This window comes from Nelumbo lutea, chromosome 1 (genome assembly GCF_056320005.1).
Source record: "Nelumbo lutea isolate HS-2025 chromosome 1, American lotus-T2T, whole genome shotgun sequence".
NCBI lineage: Eukaryota > Viridiplantae > Streptophyta > Magnoliopsida > Proteales > Nelumbonaceae > Nelumbo > Nelumbo lutea.
The window spans coordinates 205,228,009-205,246,932 of record NC_142684.1 but is presented as its reverse complement, the minus strand read 5'-3'; the positions used below and the strand labels follow the sequence as shown (position 1 = coordinate 205,246,932).

Below are 18,924 nucleotides of genomic sequence, written 5' to 3'. Positions count from 1 at the left end.
TATTCCAATATTCTTTTCTTTCTTTTATTCTTTTTTTTTTTTTTCTTGTTTTGTCAACAGTTCCACGACCAAACAAGGACTACCTTTTTGGAAGGTGAATTTGATTGGCTAACGGGCGCCGTTCTCAGTTCCCTTTTGTATGTATTTCCAAAAGTGAACTCTTTTCTGATTTTTCATCATCTATTCCATCATTCTATTCATTTCAACTTTATTAGGTTTTTACAGTTGAAGGGGGCAGCTGACGAATTGAACGAGTAGCAGCACCCGTGGCGCATGTTAGTCTCTGGAATGAGGAAATTAATCAGTTGTACTTCTACAAAAATAAAAGTGGCGCAGAGCACCACCTTGATCTCCATACTCCATGCTCCGTAGGTCGCAGCAAATTGAGAAGGAAGGGAAGGGGGGGAGGTCATCTTGTTGACTCAGACTCAATCATCTCCTGACTTATGTACAAAAGAATACAAATCGCGTGATACACGAATCTGTCCGCTAACCGCTATCTAACTGCTTGTGTTATTTTTCTGTTTTGTCCATTCAGAACTCTTTTTGCAGAATCTTTGAGAGGACAGTTGGAGCTTACGTAACCGTTGACTAATTGGAGATAGGTGTCCAAGTCGTGATACGTGGCGACGTTGGTAATCGGCCACGTTAGATAAGACGAGTCTCCGCTGCTGACTCGGAGCTCCCGACCCACATCGGCGTACACCCACTGTGTCTCCTCGACTCGCTTCTGGAGCCAGCTCGGAAAGCCTGCTGCCACACGGCTGCCTCCCTTCTTCTTCTTCAACGTATCGCCGTGATTATTATGGTTATGGTGGTGGTGGTGATGGTCGTCGATCACAAAACCAGGGACTTTGGTGATGAGGTCATGCGAATTAACGATGCGCAGTATCTTGCTTCCGCATTTCTCCACGTGGCACCTGAAGCTCCGGTTGCCTACACGTGGCGCCCCGAATGAGAACACCGTTACCAACGGAGCTTGATTGAAGGTCGTCGTTATATCGTAGGCCGTGAGTGTGGCCAGTGCTGCGCCGAGGCTGTGGCCGGTGATGGTCAGGCTCAGCGGCTCATCACCGTAGCGTTGCAGAATTCGGCCCACTTCCTCCCTCACCTGGTCTCGTAAGCATCGACACGTTGCGGATGCAGAGGTGTAGAGGCTCAGGAACCCCCTCTCCACCATTGGTCCACCAATGTCAGGGCCCACATTGGACGGGGCGTTGGGGAGACGAGTCAGCGTGGCACGTAGATTTTCCAGCCACTCCATGCATGTAGCGGTTCCCCGGTAAGCGATCACCACGTCGCGGCGCCCAAGCCGAGCAATCTCGTCTTGGTCCTGGCACACTGCCACGTAACCAATCCAGCTCGACTGGTTCCACACCCAACTGGGTGCATTTTCGATCCAACGTGGCAGTTGGATTCCCGAGGTGGCACTCAAATTCTTGGTGACACGGTACCCGGAATCCGGCATGCCGGACTTCTCCAACATAGAGTATCGAGAGAAGCGGCAGCTGGCGTAGGATGGAGACGAAGTGTCGAACTCGAAGGAACTGTAAGCGGCTTCGACAAACTTCCCGTACCTGAGTATCTCCCCTCGCAGATTATCGTCGAGCGGGTCAAGCAAGCCTTCCCAGTTCTTGATTCCCTGGTACTCCCTCCATCTCTTCCCCAGTCCTACTGGTGCCGGTTGGGTTGGCGACGCAGTACAGCGGATCGCAAACGCGCATTTTGGAGTTGGGAAACTAGTGCAGGGCCGAACTGGGGCGATCCCGAGTTTCATTTTAAGGTCTTCCTGTGTTGCGGCACTCACAGAGGAAGACTCTTGGACTGGCTACGCACTTTCTTCTCCCGTGTCGGAGATCTTCAGTACCGATTTAACGTCTTTGTTTCTTCTCTTTTTCTTTATATAATCCTGTTCTCGCCTGAAGCTTGCAGGGGAGCTGGGAGGGAGTGGCTTTTATAAGTGCGAAAATGGAGAGAGAAAAAGAAGTGAAGAAAGAGAGAGAGAGAGAGAGAGAGAGAGAGAGAGGACGGTGTGGGATCAATAAGAACGGCTAGTGATTTGATGAGTAGGTGGATGGTACGAATACGATTGAGAGAGGTTAACCGGAAAAACGGCTCGGGCCCACAGGGAGGAGAAGAGAGAAAGGGCGAAGGGATTACACATGGCGCCTACACTCGCCACACTGACACATCTTACACAAATATCTCTCGTATTTATATGTTATTATTTACGAGAAATATTTTCATTGCAAGGTGGAATATATCTGTAAAGTCGTTGTGAGGTGCCCTGTATGAGATCATCAGATCTTTTCTTGAAGAAGTTGGGCCGAATCGAATTCAGAAAGCCTATTTACGAATTAATGCCAAATTTACGAGTAGGATGAGGCTGTAATTTCAGATTTCTATGGGCAGTACAGTCTATTTATATCTTAATTAAATAATAAAAAAATCATCCACGAGAGACAGGAGGATTTTGAGTTATTGACTAGGGAGTGTGTGAGAAAATCTTAATTTAATTTATTTCCATTTTTCGGCGATCGCTGCTTAGTGTCATAAGTTTGACCAAAGCCCAAATAAAACTGAAAATATATAAAATAGGCAAAAGAAACTTTCCGTCCGGGCATAAGGTGACACGTGCTTTCAGCTTTAGAGGGCTCGGCGTGGCTTGAGCCGTGGCTACTGGCTACATTTTTTTTTTTATTTGGAAAATTTTACCTTTTAGAAATTATTCTTCTGATGATGCCGAAAAGGTTCATTAAAAAAACTGATAAACCAATCATATCGGTTAAGGTACGATGCTTTCCGGTATATAATAGAAATTCCCCTTTTTTTTTAATTTACCCGGTTTGGGGTAAGCCGGTATTTTTTGTTTTGTGAAGTTTGGACCGGTCGGTTGGCCGAATTATTTTGATATGATAGCGTAAATTCTATTAAAATTGGAGTAGTGTAGACTTTTAACGCAGCAGACGAACCACAACCATGATTCCTTGGCGAAGAATCAAGCTCACTGAGAGTTGGGTTTTCACTTTGAAGGCAAAAGTGAATCAAGAGAATGGTAGCAACTGGTCGGTGGGTGTGCCGCGACTCTGACCTGAAACTCTGAAGGCAGATACTAGGTTGGTTGGGTCAAATTTGTGGGTGTTCAGTCCAGATTGTGCTACAAATTATTGAACCAAAATCAGACGTAATCCCAGCACCATTTCTGTTTTCTTTCCTTCCCACATGAAGAGTACCGCTGAATTCAACTATGTTAATTTATGCAATTTTTCATACGAAAAGGCAATTAGTTGCCAACCAAAATTAATAATTTAGTTATTGAGAACAGTTGGATTTGTTGTTTTTTAAAAAAAATAGTACATTAAATATCATATGATACATTAGTATAATGGGTTTAACTATGATACCAGAAACATATGATATCCAAAAATTTTCTTACCAATCAATTGGTATCATAAACGTGGCAGCCAATCAGGTATTATTTATAAAAAATTCATGACTAGTTTTTGATTGGACAAAACTCTTCCCAGTACCATATCTTCTTTTCCACATAATACATTTTCCTTAGTAATAATTTATTCTTCTAATCAATTGGTGTTACATTTTTCAATAAGGCTCTGTTTGCTTTTCAGTAAGTTACTTATTTGGGTAAGTATTTTCTGGGAAAACACTTACCTGGTAAGTGTATTTACCAATGTTTTTTAATTTCTCTTGTAAATAAGTTAATGATCATTTTGTGCATAAAAAACTATTATTAATAGGGGCACTTTTGTCCCATTCAAGTGTTGGCAACTTCCCCCTACGTGGAAAAGTTACCCATTTGGGAAAATAAACTTTTCTTGGTCCCCACATAAATATGAAAAAAAGAACATGGGATTCTTGATCAATGGGAACCAAAATCCTATTGACCAACTTTCCCCTCTCTCAAAATCCATAAAAAAAAAAACACCCCCTAAAAGTTAATATAGAAATTTTCAAAAAAAAATAAAGGTTAGGATAAATTAGACCTACCATTATCATTCCATTAATTAAGTATATGGAATTTTCTCTTACGCCATCTATGACATACCTTGAACAAGTGGTTGGTCTTCAAATGTTGTGTTTGATAATTTGACTTTACCATTAATCAAATCTAAGTGAAAAAAAAAATCTAAAAGCATGAGTACAAGAGGGACACTGTTGTGATACAAAGTTCAGGGAGGACGCACTAAAGGTCACTTGTCTATAGTATGCAACTGCTTTACTTAATCAACCTTTCATTAAGAATCGTTTGTATTTTCATTAAGAATGCCCACGTAAGCTCCTAAAACAAGTGGAGAAAAGGCGAAGGCACGAGCAAACATGGGTTACAATGTTTTCTATTCAAAAGTACACCTAGTGGCTCTCCAAACAGTTCCCATGACAAAAGATCGATTAAAGTACAACAGTTACAAACTATAGGGATTTTATTTATATGCAAATTATAAGGTAGCTAGGTTTTAGCAACCATGTGAATTATAAGAGGTGTCCAATTAAATGACCGTAAGAAAGTATCTAGAGAAATAAACCCTAAAATAAACAAAAGATAACGAGACCCTCCACGTTTGAGGGTACGGGAGTTCTGCATTAGTGGTCTAGAATATTATAAAGTCATCACCTCATTAATTTTTGGGGACACCCGCGATCATCATTTGAGTATTACATGTGTTAAAATACAAAAGCACCCTATCACTAAACAGTAGAGTTCTTGTCTTTTCACCGGAGAAAGTACCTCATTTATCTCAAAATGGGATGTGCCCAAATCATTTTTCTTTGTTATACTACCTTATATTTCTTATATACAAAGGAAAAAGATATCATTTGTTTTTGTTTATTATTTTATTTTGTTAGGTAAACGTCATGTAGTTGAGAATTCAGTTAGTTGGAATCTATTTATTTAATTATTTTTTTTATAAAATAAGGTTTGTTGGAATTTATACATGTACATATGTTACCATTTGGACCATTTCATGTCGACAATATATACTTATATATACATATATCTTCATATCTGCTTTCTTTCAATAGCTTCTCATTCAAATTATTTTTTCACTTAAGCCCCTGTTCTCTCTTAGCCGTAGCCGAGAGAATGTCAACCTCTTGAAGTCTAGTTCTCATTATGTAAAGCACATTCTTTGCAGTATAATTCACTGTTAGCTAGGGTTAGTGATAGAGAGGCGAGAGATTTATTTATTTATTTATTTTGTGCAGCAATTTGAATGCTCTCCCAAGATGATAACTCGCCGACTGAGTTATTGGGCCAAAGCCCAGAGATGAGGTTCCAAACGCTCCCGGTGGTTTTAATTGATTGCTTCCCAACTAAGAAACTATCAACCATTGCCTAGTGGATAGAGTTGCAGAATTTTCAATACTGAAATCATCTCTTTCATCATTATACGAAAATAAAGTGTTGTTCATTTCTTCGATCAATTTTTGGCTGTTTTCAGAAAGTCATAAAGCTTTTTTTTTCTTTTCCTTTTTCTTCTTTTATTTATATTCTGAGCCAAGTGCTTTGTAGGGTTGGAAACTCAATATCTTAGTTGTAATTTCAGGTACTTTTTCCTTTTTTTTGTATTTTTTTGACAGATTTCCTTGCAAATTGAAAGATGATGGAGACATTACCTCTAGCACGAATGAAAATTTGTTGTGAGCGAGTGAGTGAGAGTTTGTCGTTAGAGACCAGTGGAGAATCTCCAACCCCATATAATTTGTATATTCAAGTTGTTTGCGATGTTATCTTCAATAAATAGAGATATACCGAACACCGATTCATTAATTACGAGTATATTCCATCACTAGATCCCCAATAGGAATGCACCTTGGCGCATGTAAGTGCAGACGTCTGCATGAATACAATGTGTGGTCTATATTTACACCTTTCCATAACCATTACTTCAAATTTTATCTATTGCCATCAATTCATGATTGCTGTGTTTTTATGGACTTTTGTGTGTGTATGTGTATGTATGTTTTGAATAAGTCGTTTTCAACAAAATCTACTGATTGAGGAAATTTTGGAGCATGAAGAGAATAAGATAAATTCCTTCTTTTTTCTTTCCCTTTTTGGGCTTGTGTGTTTGTGTGAATTACGATTTAATTTCTTGCCATTTTTCTACGACGTGGAGGTATAATGGGGGAAAACTCAAACAATTTGAGCTTCTTGGGAGGAGGAAATAATGGTTAATTAGAAAAGAAAATATCAACTTTCCTTTTTGTTCTACTTTCTGATCTCATATTGGCTTCAAACTAGCAATCATGCATCTTTGAATTGAATGTAGCGAGTTTCCAACACTAACAGCCATTTTAGTTGGGCTAGCTACTTCAGCTGCCGACATGTACAGAAACTACTGGGTGTATACGCCTTCAAGTGGCAAGAAATGCAGAGAAATTCTTGGTATCTCACTCTCACATTTGAAAGTTTGAAATTCTTTGGAAACATACCCATTCACCTTCACAATTGAAAGTTGAAGTCAATTAGTTGTTTGTCAAATTCTCTATTAAGACTCAGTTTGAGAAGAGTACAAATACAAATATATACATAAAAAATAATACAAACTATAAGGTTTTGCACTTGTTCCTTCCAAATATAACCTTATAGATTTAAAAATATAAGGCTCAGTTTGGAAGGAGTACAAATACAAATATGTGTAGAGTGAAAAACTATGTATTTTATATTATTTTGTATATATTTATATTTATACTCCTTCCAATTTGAGCCTAAAATACATATTTGTATGCACTATACATATTTATATTTCCACCCCTTCCAAACTGGTTTCAGGTTGGTTCAGGTTTCTGAAGGCATCCATCAGCCTTGATTCAACCAGACTTTGGTTTTTTTTCTTTGGCTCAGTTTGGAAGGAGTACAAATATAAATATGTAGAGACTACATATTTGTACTCTTTCCAAATTGAGCCTTTTATTTTTCTTTTAAATACAAATATGAGTCAATCTGGTGGTGAGTACTACCTCCGTAAATCATCAAAAGGTTTCCCCTTTGTATTTGGTTTGACACTTTTCAACCCTAATCATTTTCAGTCTTTATATTTCTACATACTAGCTAATGATCACCCTTAGCAATTAACACGGAGCAAACCACACCCATTATTTTGTTTGGAATCCTACCACTCAAATGTTTTTGATTTCCTACCTAATTAGGAGATTAAATCAGGTTTAATTTATAATTAATGATGATCACTTTATTTGAAAGAATGAAACCCATCAATTTTGAAAGGATACTTACTTCTTGAAAGAAGAACCAAATATACATGTCTGAATTCTCTAGTTTGAGGGTTTTAATTTGCTTAATTAGGAAGGTTGGTCACTAATTATTGGTATGGATCCAATATACCATTTGAAGTCAGCACTTTTTCATATGTCTAAATAAGAAACTCTCAATCTAAGGGTACATATTCATACATACATATATTTCCCCTCTAAATTTTCATTTTTTAATTTTATTTTTCTCAAAGAATTAATATTCACCTATATTCTATTCATAATCACTTCCACTTTAATTTATCTTTTCCTTAGATGTCTCCCCACCCACCCACCCACACCACCACCACCCATCCCCCCATATTCCAACAATCCCTCCCCCCATTGCATTTTGTTTTTTCCTCACTTTTCTCCAATAATGTATCCATTAATTAAATACCCATCACTAATCCAGGTTATAAGGTTAGGGCTAAAAATGAAAACAGTTTTTTTATGAACAAAAAGAAAAAATGGTAATAAAATAGAACTTTTTCTATAAATTAAAGGAGAAGAGAATACAAAATGACCATGCACACCTCCATAATCCACAGGCATACTCGAGCCCCCACACACACAGAGGCTGTGACAATCAAATAAAAACCAAAATACAGCTATCAAATGAAATTGAGCAAACTAAAAAGGCGTGCAAAGCAAAACCTAGTTTGGAGAAGATGTCAGACCAAACTAGTAAATTACGGTATGAAAATTTCTCAAATTAAATCAAACCGATTACAATATAAAATTCAAACTAGACCAAACCGTACCATTATATTATGATTTTTAATACGGTCTGGGCCATTAGAAATGGCAACAAAGAAATCAGAAGTTAAAAGCACAATTTCAATACTACACTAGAACTTAGAACTCAAATGATATCTAGTGTAGATTTACACTAGAACTCCAACCTTCCCCTATAACAAAAAAAAAAAAAAAAAAAAAATCTTAAGAAGAACAATTTCAATTCAGATTTGGACCTTAATTAAGAAATACCAACAAAGAAACAAATTAAACATGCCAAAGTTCCAAGCTTCATAACACAGTATTGCCAACTTATTTAACCAGTTAATATGAAAGTTCTAGAACACAATGTCTTACCAAAGGGATCCACTCAAAATCTGGGTATATAAAGGCAATTCAAGGAGGGTTATGTTATTGTAATCTGTGGCTCGTAGGATTGAAACACTTATTTGTTTAACTTAATAACTTAATTAAACATAATCATTTAATAACATAATAAGAATTTAATAGTTAATACAAATGTATTAATTAAATACCATTTTTATTAGTTACAAAATTATTTTTATCAATTTAAAATAATAAATAATTAATAAAATGTAATTTATTTAAAATTAACTCAAAATATTGAAAATCAATCAAACCTAAAATAATAAAAATAGTACAAATAAAACAAATTTATTTAACAATTACTAATAAAAAGTAAAATCCATTTATTGTATTTTTGTTAATATAATTAGTTTAACAATATATAACCTGATGTAGATAGATCTGGCTCCTCTCACGTGTCAGGTGACTTGGACGCAGATTCGGATGATACCCTGTTAGGGCCAAGTTGGAGATGGCTAAGCTATTTCGTTCTGCAAGAGAAAGAGTTAGAGTGCCCTGATTGTCTTTACCTGGGGTGGAAATGAGGACTTTATATAGGCGTGAGTGGTATGAGCCTCCTTACAACGGGTCTCATGTTCTCACGGAGCCGTTTACACTTATTCGAGTGAGTTATTACAAAGGTTACATAATCTGCACGGGGGTTACAATCTGTCCGAATAACTCTGATGCGTGCAGTGCGGTAGGCCAGTCTAATGGCCGATGCAGTAATGCTCCAGAGAACTCGGGCTGGTAACGTATCTTCGAGACAAGCCAGTGGGCTCGCCTTGCAGGTCACCATAGGTTCTTACAGCTCGGTAGTTCTCTAAGGTAGGTCGCTATATGCTAGCTCGACTCGGCCAAGGTAGTTGAGGTCGGCCTAGGCAAGGTGTTTTGGACTGACTTGTTGAACAGGTCTGCTTAATCAGCGTCGATGTGTCGCTTGAAGGCCATGTTCGCAATGTAATTCAAATGACCAAATTACCCCACATCAATTGCTCCCCACTCTCAAACCTACGTCAGCTCAGCGAATAGAGTAGCTCTCAGTAAGGTAATTGGTCCAACTAGTTTGTGGGTCACCTGGTTCGCTCTCCTAATCTAGTCTGGAATTGGGCAGAACCACAGTGGATTTCAAATTTCAAATTTGAAAGAAGCGCACACACGGTTCTGCCATCGTATCCCAGTCGTTCACCCTTCTACCCAGCGGATTATAAATATGGGGTCCCTACTAAGGTCTCACTTGCATTGTTTTTGGATTTTTCTGAGGAAAAGGTGTTCGATTTGAGGAAGTCTTGATCGAAGTGTTGCCTTCGGTTTGCCTATTGAGATTTTTTCCATCGCCGCACCAGTTTTCCCTGTCTTTCTTTTTGGTGAGTAGCTTCCTTTACCAATGTCTTTTGATCCCTCGAGGAGTTGGTCGCCCGACCATAGGTGGGATGAAGAGGTAGGTTCCTTGGGAGATGCTACGCTTTTTGGAGAGTGCATTGTAGAACTGTATAGTCTTTACCAAATTCCTACTGAGTTTGATTGTATCCAGCCCGACCATGATGAATACCCCTGCCAAGATGTTGTCTGTGTTTTTGAGGAGGCATTGATCGCCGGCCTCCGATTTCCCCTACATCCTTTTATTCCTTTGGTGTTATCTTATTACGGTGTATCCTTAGGTCAGCTTCATCCCAATGCAGTTCGGACTATGGTAGGGTTGATCTGCTTATGTCACCACCGTGGCTTTCCTTTAGATCTAGATTTCTTCTCTGGTCTATGCACTATGAAGGAAGTTTCCTATGTTCCTTTCTATTTCTATCTCCCCTTCCATGGTGGCTATAAGGTGTTAACCGAGTTTCTCTCCAAGGTTATAGACTATAAGAGTAGGTACTTCTTCCTTTCAAAGAGTAGTGGCTAGAACATGAGTACTATTTGCCAGAGTGAGTGTTGGGGTTTCAGTGTAGAGTTTGACAAAGAGCTACAAGCTACGGTTCAGGATTTTGTCCACTAGAAAGTTCTAGTAGAAAGCTTTTTGGCTGATCCCATGCTTATATAGGCCAACTTGAGTCATGTAGGTAGGTCGGCCTTCAAGTTCTTTGCATCTGCTTTTGGTACTGATGATTGTTTAGCTCGACTAACCCTTTTTTCCCCTTTTTCAGATATGTTAACCATGGAGTCATGGTGGCGGCATCTAAGAAGAAAGGTTCGAGGAAGAAGCAAAGGGTTGGTCTTCATTCATCAATGAAGGGTACCTCGACCAATGCCGAGGTGAGGTCACCGTCATTTGCTCCTCCTGCCATCGATCCCAAGGGAGGCGACGACCCAATGAGTGCTAACCGAGACTCCATGGGTCCAGCTGCCTTCCATCCTTAGGTTGGCCAGGAGGAACGTGTTGCCGACCCTTACACCTCGGGCGCACCTCGGAGATTCATGGGGAAGGGGAGGGGATACACATACTTGCATCATTGGCTCCATGGAACAACATTAAGGCCTAAAAGCTATCAACATGATCAATTAGGTCAGTTGAAACTTGTATGTCTCAAAGCTCGGCGCTTTGAAGTTCTTTGGCCTTAGGGCCTGGAGGATTTCTGTAGCAAGAGGTGACTCTCAAGTTACAAGGCGCTCGGATGAGGCGCCTACTTGGCTGGTTACCTTGGTTTCTTCCTTCTTGTCCATCACTCTCCTAGCCAGAGTGAGCTGACTCTTCATTGAGTCGCGATGAGCATGTCTTCAACGCCTTCTTTTGGAGCCTTCGGAGGAGTTGATGGCCTCAATTCCGATGGGAGCAATAGCTTGGCTTTCCACTGGGATTTGGTTCTAGTCGGGGACCGCATTGTCAACCAAAGGCTGGTAGTGGATCGGGTCAGGTACCCGGTAGGAAACTTGGACTTGATTGGGAATCCAAGCTGGGGCCGAATTCTGGTTTCCATTTTGGTTCAGCCCGGCGTTCTGTCGCTACTACTGTCGGGGTGGTTATACTTTCTAGTGCTACTGTAGCGTTGCTGGTGTTGTGGCTGTTGTCCCCCCCCCCCCGGCCATCATGGTGGCAAACTTGCTCTCCCAGAATCCGAGTTGGTCGTTCATCCCACGCACGCATTGCACCAGGCTGTAGAACTGGAATGCATCGACCCCAACGGGAGCCATTGTGGGCTCGACTACGGGGGAGATGTGTTTACTAGTGCAATGGTTGGGTGCAGATGGACATCTATCTGTCCTATGGTCACTAAGCGGACTTCTAGGATCGTCCTGAGCTACCTAGTGACTTGGTTGTTATTATTGTTGGAAGGCCAGTTGCTTGAAGATGCCATTTGTTTTAAGATTTCATGAAAAAAAGGGTGTGTACTTAGCTTTTTGTATCAGATTTTCCCTTAGACAACACCAATTGACGTAGTGTGTTCTGGCTCCTCTCACATGTCAGGTGACTTGGACATTGATTCGGATGATACCTTGTCAGGGTCGAGCTGCGCTAGGCCGAGCTGGAGATGGCTGAGCTATTCCGTTCTGCAAGAGAGAGAGTTAGAGTGCTCGGGTTGTCTTTTCCCGAGGTGGGCACTTCAATGCTTAAGTTAGAAAATGTCTTTTGAGAGTTCTTTAGAAGACGAGAGAGTTTGAGAGTTATAATCGTGTGTACCTTCACAGGTAGAAATGAGGACTTTATATAGGTGTGAGTGGTTTGAGTCTCCTTACAACGGGTCTCATGTTCTCGTGGAGCCATTTCCTCTTAGTTGGGTGAATTATTACATCGGTTACATAATCTACACGAGGGTTATGGTCCGTTCGAATAACTATGCGTGCGGTGCGGTAAGCCGATCTAACGGTCAAAACATTAATGCTTTAGAGATCTCGGGCTGGTAACGTATCTTCGAGACAAGTCAGCGAGCTCGCCTTGCTGGTTGTCATAGGTTCTTACAGCTAAGTCGGCTCTGAGGTAGATCGCTATATGCTAGCTCGACCCAGCCAAGGTAGTTAAGGTCGGCCTGGGCGAGGTGTTTTGGACTGACTTACCAAGCTGATTTGCTAACTCAGTGCCAAGGTATCACTTAAATGCCATGTGTCGTGATATAATTCAAAGGATCAAATTACCCCTCATTATAACCCAAAAATAATGCTTAGATTTGACTATCTCGCTTGGCCTAATTGAAAACGTCATAAGGCCCAGCCGTTTGCTACAATTTCACTTAGTAATATAGGAATAATAAATTATAAGCCTATATTAATAAAGCATATTATTAATCTAGGATGATATAATATAGAATTACTATACTAATATACTAATAAGAACATAGTATTAATCTAGGATGATAAACGACATAGTATTAAGAATATATGATTGATAATAATAATAATAAAGGAAAACTAAGTCAAGATTAATAGTAATATATAATTATTAATATAGGATCAGTCATAATAACATAATTAATGGTCTAGACACACCCCATTAATTTTAAATTAACTAACTAGTTAAATTAATACATCTAAATTTACATTAAGTTGAAAATTTATTCTAAGTCAACAATATGTTGATGAAATATAAACATTAACATCAAATACTTAATCAATGTAAGTAAAAAAGATGAAATTACAAGTAACATTATCAAATGATGTCTTACCAATTCGTGCCCACACTTTATTATTTTCTTTTCTAAAGTGTATATGTTGTTGTAATGAACAATTTTAATCAGTAATAGCTAAATCACTGATAGGATACTGTCCTCATTTACTCCTCTACTGCTCATTAATCTCATATGAAGTGAGTATAATGGTCCATAGCTATTTTGGTTTTCCTTTGGACATGCAGCATCAACAGGTCTCAGTCATAGAAGAAGTATCTTCTGGATTGTGAATTATGCTTATGTCATTGATTGTCTTACACATTAATCAGCATTAATGTGTATTGACTCTTTGTCTTACTGATTGTCTGCACTAATGGCTCCACCTTCTAAAGCAATTTAGGCCATGTTTGGGAGTGATTAAGTTGAAAATAAGTGTTTAAAAACAAGTGCTTATTTGAATAAGTACTTATTTGCATTTGGCACCCAATTTTTTTAAGTGCTTATTTTTAAAATAAACACTTAATTTATTGGTCGTTTAATAATCTTTTTCTCTAACAAGTATTTATGACTATTTTGTCCTTCATTTTCTTTCAATTTTTTAAAATATACCCTTTGAGCACTTTTAATAAATTATTTTTATAAAAACACTTTAATGAAAGTACTTTTATAAAAACACTTTTACAAAAGCACTTTTAAGTAAAGAACTTGAAGCTGGAAATTGAATAAGTGCTTATTGTATAAGCACTTAAAAAAAGCTGGGAATTTGGGTTTAAAAAATGAGCCCTTATTTTTAAAATAAGCACTTATTTCAGACATATTTCCCAAATACCAATAAGTGCTTAATGGACCAAATAAGCACTTATTTTGAATAAAAAGTTATTTTTAAGCACTCCCAAACATGACCGTTGTAACCATTAACTTAGATCATACATATTAGATTATATTTTAAGTTTGATTTTTTTTTTTTTATTTCCAATTTAAAACCCAAAATATTTCTGCCACATGAAAATAAACAGAAAATTAAGTTTGGGAAGACGAAAACATGTGAAGTTCTAAATTAAAAGACAAACATAACAGCACTTATTATTCCTTTTCTAAATTTGAGATCACATCTCCTCCCCACGAGGGGCCGCCCCACAACGTCCCACAGCACATCCCCGCTGTGTATTGGGAACATCTCCTAATGATGTACCAAAACCGATGATGTCATCATCGGGAGATGTTCCCAATACATGACAGGGATGTTCTGTGGGACATTGTGGGGCGGCCTCTTGTGGGGAGGAGATGTGAACTCTTCTAATTTGACATAGATGGATGCAATCAATCCGTAAGACTGTGTTTGGTTGCAATGCAAATAAATTTGCACTGATGCAAAACTATGGCAGTGCAAATGCTGACATATTTTTGTTTCAAATTTTATCTTATTTTGTTTGATTGCAGTACAAATGAAGTAATTAAGACATGAAGTAAAATTAAAGTAAAATACAAAAAAAAATGGATAAATTACAAAGACCCCCCTTATACTATGTCGTCAGTGACAAAGTCCCCCATACTTTTTTTTTGCGACAAAGACCCCCCTGAACTTTAGTCGTTAGACAAAGACCCCATAGTACAGGGGGGACTTTGTCACTGACCCCATAGCATTTTGGTAATTTAACGCTTTACTTATGCACTCCCATGCATTTGTACTAGTGCAAATAAAAATTTGCACTACAACCAAACACAGCCTAAGGCTCTATTTGTTTGCGATGCAAATTTGCACTGCCATGCATTCACCCCAGTGCAAATGAAATTTGCAAAGCAAACAAACCAAGCGTAATAAAAAAAATGGGGGAAATATAGAAAAGGTGTGCGAAAACATGAGAGCCTAAATGGTGACACTCTTTCACAAATAGCGCCAAGTACATCTTCACCAGGATTTCAGATAGGGCCGCCAATGGGTCGGGTCTGGGCCAGAACCAGCTGGAATTAGAATCGATCCAACATGAAATGTTGAGGACCTGGACCTAGAATTGGACCCAATAGGGTTTGTAATTTTTAAACTTAGAATCAAATCGATCGATTCTCAAGACAATCGAGTCTGACCCAATTTATTTAATATATTATGCATTATATATATATATATATATATATATAGTATATATTGGGTTAGGTTTGAATTAGTTCGGGACTAAGTGAAACCTGTTCCGAACCAATAGTAATTGGGACCCTATATCCGGACCCAAAACCGACCCGTCGGTTTTAGTTTTCAAAACTAGAACCAGCCCAATCGGTTCAAGTCCAACAGGTTCTTCAGTTCAGACTCGATCCATTGACAACCCTTATTTCAGATCCTCCACATTGTATTTATTATTCAACGAACCAACTGATGGTGGCTTAATTGGTAGGATCTCTAACTCATTGTAGCATAGACTTAGGATCAAATTCCACTGCCACTAGGGTTGGGGGGTTTAATTGGATTGGAGATGGGCTAATAAGGATCTCCTACAAACAAAATACGTTCCAACACCCTACCAACATGATCCGACACGACACATCTCACCATGAGACAGGGATCCATCATAAAAATAAGACCCGCCATATATGAGATGTGTGGTGTCAGATCATGTTGGTAAGGGGTCGGAACGTGTTTTGTTGGTAAGAGATCCGAACTCGAGATGGGCTACCCCCATTGTATTGCCACATTAAGCATAAAAAAGGGAGAATGACAGTTCAGCCCAGTGTCAGAATTTGTAGGCTCAAAATAGATGCCAATAATGCATAAAGTGTGGGTTTTTTACCTTTTAAAAGTTTATAATTTTGCAGTGGAAATTAGAAATCTACATTGGATAAATGCAAAGTAGCCTAAAGAGTTATATATCATATATGGGATTTTTTATTTTTTATTTTTTGCCTTTTGTTGCTAAGCCCACATCTAGGTTTTTTTTTTTTTTTTTTGCCTTTTGCTGCTAAAATGGACGTGACAGTGACAGTGGTAGAAACATTTGTAACCCCATAACCCATCTATATTTGTGACTCAATATCAAAACGACATGAACCAAAGTCAAAAGATTGTTTTTGTTACATCATTTTTGCGGCCCTAGTTAGTTTAGCAGAAAGTGGCTTTGAATATTAGATCTGTGACTTGTGAGGTAGGGCTTGCTTTGTTTCTTCTATTAACTTGTTGACAGTGAAGTCTCAAGTAGACGTGGACTAAGCTTCTCTGAGGTTGCAATCACTGGGGCCAACTGAATCCGGTTCACGTCCTTTCAAACCGGGTTGTGACCCACATGAAAGACTGGCACTTTATTTCTTGATATATACGGGAATGGCCTAACCCAACCAACAGAATTTATACTGAAGGGTTCTATCAATTATGTAGCTGTCAATGATTCTATCCTTACAATGTAGGGTTAGTAATTAAATAGGTGAATGGATTTATGAATTTGGATGATCGGTTTGGTTACTCGGTGACAAACCGTTTGTAACTGCATTGGGTTGCACCCTCCGGCCAGACAAACCTCAACCTGATCATTAAAATAAGCCCCGTTTGGTGCATTTTTTTCGTGTAGTCTGTTGGTTATTTATAAGCCCGGTAGATTGTGATTCGATCTTTTTTGTTTGGTTCATGGTAGATCTAATCATCAAAAGTTGACGTGTCAAAAAGATATGAAAAGCTCAAAATGGGCGATTTTTTTAAATTTTCAAATGGAGCTTTTGTTTTTTTTTTTTTTACTTGCCTTTGTGCGGAAAAACATGCCTTAACCAAACAGGCTTCATATGCTCAATGCCTTTTTTGACTATTAGAACTACCAAAAGATATTCCTAAAAAAACTTGCCAAATGACCCCTAAGTCTAGATTGATTAATTGGCAATTTCTATGATGCCGGAAAAGGTATGATACCTGAAAAGCTTTAATCATTTAGGGAAAAAAACTGCATGAATTTGAATAAATACCAATCGATTTTGGTTACAGTGCAAATCTTGAACAAGTACAGCTGTATTCAGTTCAGTTTTGATTTCATTTGTTTGTAATTATGGTTTGCATTTCGATCTAATACAAAGTTAACTTATACTTTTTTGCCTCTTTTGCACTCATTATAATTGTAAATTTTGTACCTCAAAGAGTGTTACTAAATGTGTACCACCTTCCTCTTACCTCAATTTTTTCTCATACAAAATGAGAAAGGCATCATCTTATTCCTAGAGAGACAATTCTCCTCCTACCTCCACTCTCTTTTATTTATAGTGGAGTAGGGGTGTCAATTAGACCGGATTTGGTCCAATCCAATATTAGTTCATTATAGATGGACTAGGCCCAATCCTATCCAGTCCAATATTAGTTCATTATAGATGGATCAGGTCCGATCCAATCCAATGAATACTCTGGACCATTTTGGATCAGTCCAATTCAATGTTTAGACCATCCAATCTGTTCAAATTTGTTTTAATTTAGATTGGTTCTAATGTCTCGGATACTGTATGGCTTCTAAAAATCACTTAAATAAATCATTAATTCATTGTAAATTTTCTTAACACAGTTTAGAGCATAAATTCATTATCTAAAATGGATCACTACATTGGTATTGAATATAAAAAATAATATTTGTTAAGCTTAATTAGGTAATTAATGAATTTAAATGGGAATGATAAGAAAAATAATAAAAAGAAAGTTTTTTAGTCTTCTCTGCCCAGAAAAACCAAGGAAACTTTCTTAATTTCAGCTGACTTTTACCAATTGAGTGTTGACTCGGTTGATACATAAACTGGGTAGCCTCATAAGAGTTATTTGATAGTTTATAATTTGCTGACAAAGTGTGATATTATGCCAAGAAAAATTAAATACGGCCTCTATGGGGTACAAAGGCGAATGATTCAATAAAAAAAAAAAATCTGATTTTCAAGTACCCACTAAGCAAATGGTGGGAAGAAGAAACTAAAGGCCAAGCCCACAGAGTGCACATTAATTTGTTACGCTGAACTTACAACTGGTAGCTGAAATTCCCTTACTCGTTTCTCCCACGCCTACAGTATGAACAGAAAAAGAAGTTTTTAAGTAAATCCCGACCAAAAACGGCTCCATATAATAATAATATCTACGTACACACTGTACAGTGCACACTGTAGAGAATTTATTAATTACTCATATTATTTGTCAAACTTTTTTTTTCTAGAGTCAATGAGCTAGCAATTGGGGGTACTACAGGATTTATACAGCGGTCAATAGTTGATAGCTCCCCCAACTTGCCACGCGTATCATGATCGGTTCGTGTTGGTTTCATGGAGATTTTTCGCCCACATCGTCAACTTGAGCCATGATTGAAATTGAATAGTCTGCCGTTGTACTTGTTGGGATTTTGGTACAATAACAGGATCAATAATGGAAGGGGGATAAGGCTACACCAGACTCTGGTTTTTGGCCACGTTGTTTCTCTATCAATCGACTCGATGACGACACGGAGTCAGAGTTGCAGGAAGAACAATCACCGAAACAATATCTCTCTCTCTATTGACTCTGTATTGACAAAGAAGTGCGCCAGCTTCGTCGTTAATTTCCCCGGCAGCAGCCTTCACTCTCCTCCTCCGACATTGGCTCCTTATTCTCCTACTACGATCGACCGGAGGAGCTACAACCTTCAATTAAGTCCATCGATCACAAACTCGCTGGTATCCACTCCAGCATCTTAAACTTCATCGACGAATCTGGCTGGAAGACTGGAAGCAACCACGCTGCCTTGAACAGACCCGCCATCAGAGGATAAGCTCGAGCTGTTAGACTTAACGGCCACGTTTGTTGACGTAGATCTCCTTCATCGTACGTGCGATTTCTCTTCTTTATTGGAGTTGGATTAGTTTAATTGGTTAAATTAGTTGACAGTTGCCCTGGCGGCTTGGCCATGTCATTACGTTATTCTGACGCCATTCTACGAGTAAAACCGAAGATGACGTTGAAGGGGTTTCAACTGTTTTCGAATTAGAATTAGGAGAACTAGAATATGTCAAACTTACATATTTTATTCATATAATTGGATTC

The 18,924-nt window shown here is 38.4% G+C and overlaps 1 protein-coding gene across 1 annotated transcript; it reads right to left on the bottom strand.

Annotated features, from left to right (window-relative positions):
• Positions 1 to 221: 221 nt before the first annotated feature.
• LOC148880541 (phospholipase A(1) DAD1, chloroplastic-like) lies at positions 222 to 1,926 on the bottom strand. The gene has a single exon (XM_088962473.1). It carries the CDS (start codon positions 1,775 to 1,777, stop codon positions 497 to 499), a length of 1,281 nt encoding a protein of 426 aa, XP_088818599.1. The 5' UTR covers positions 1,778 to 1,926; the 3' UTR covers positions 222 to 496.
• Positions 1,927 to 18,924: the final 16,998 nt, after the last annotated feature.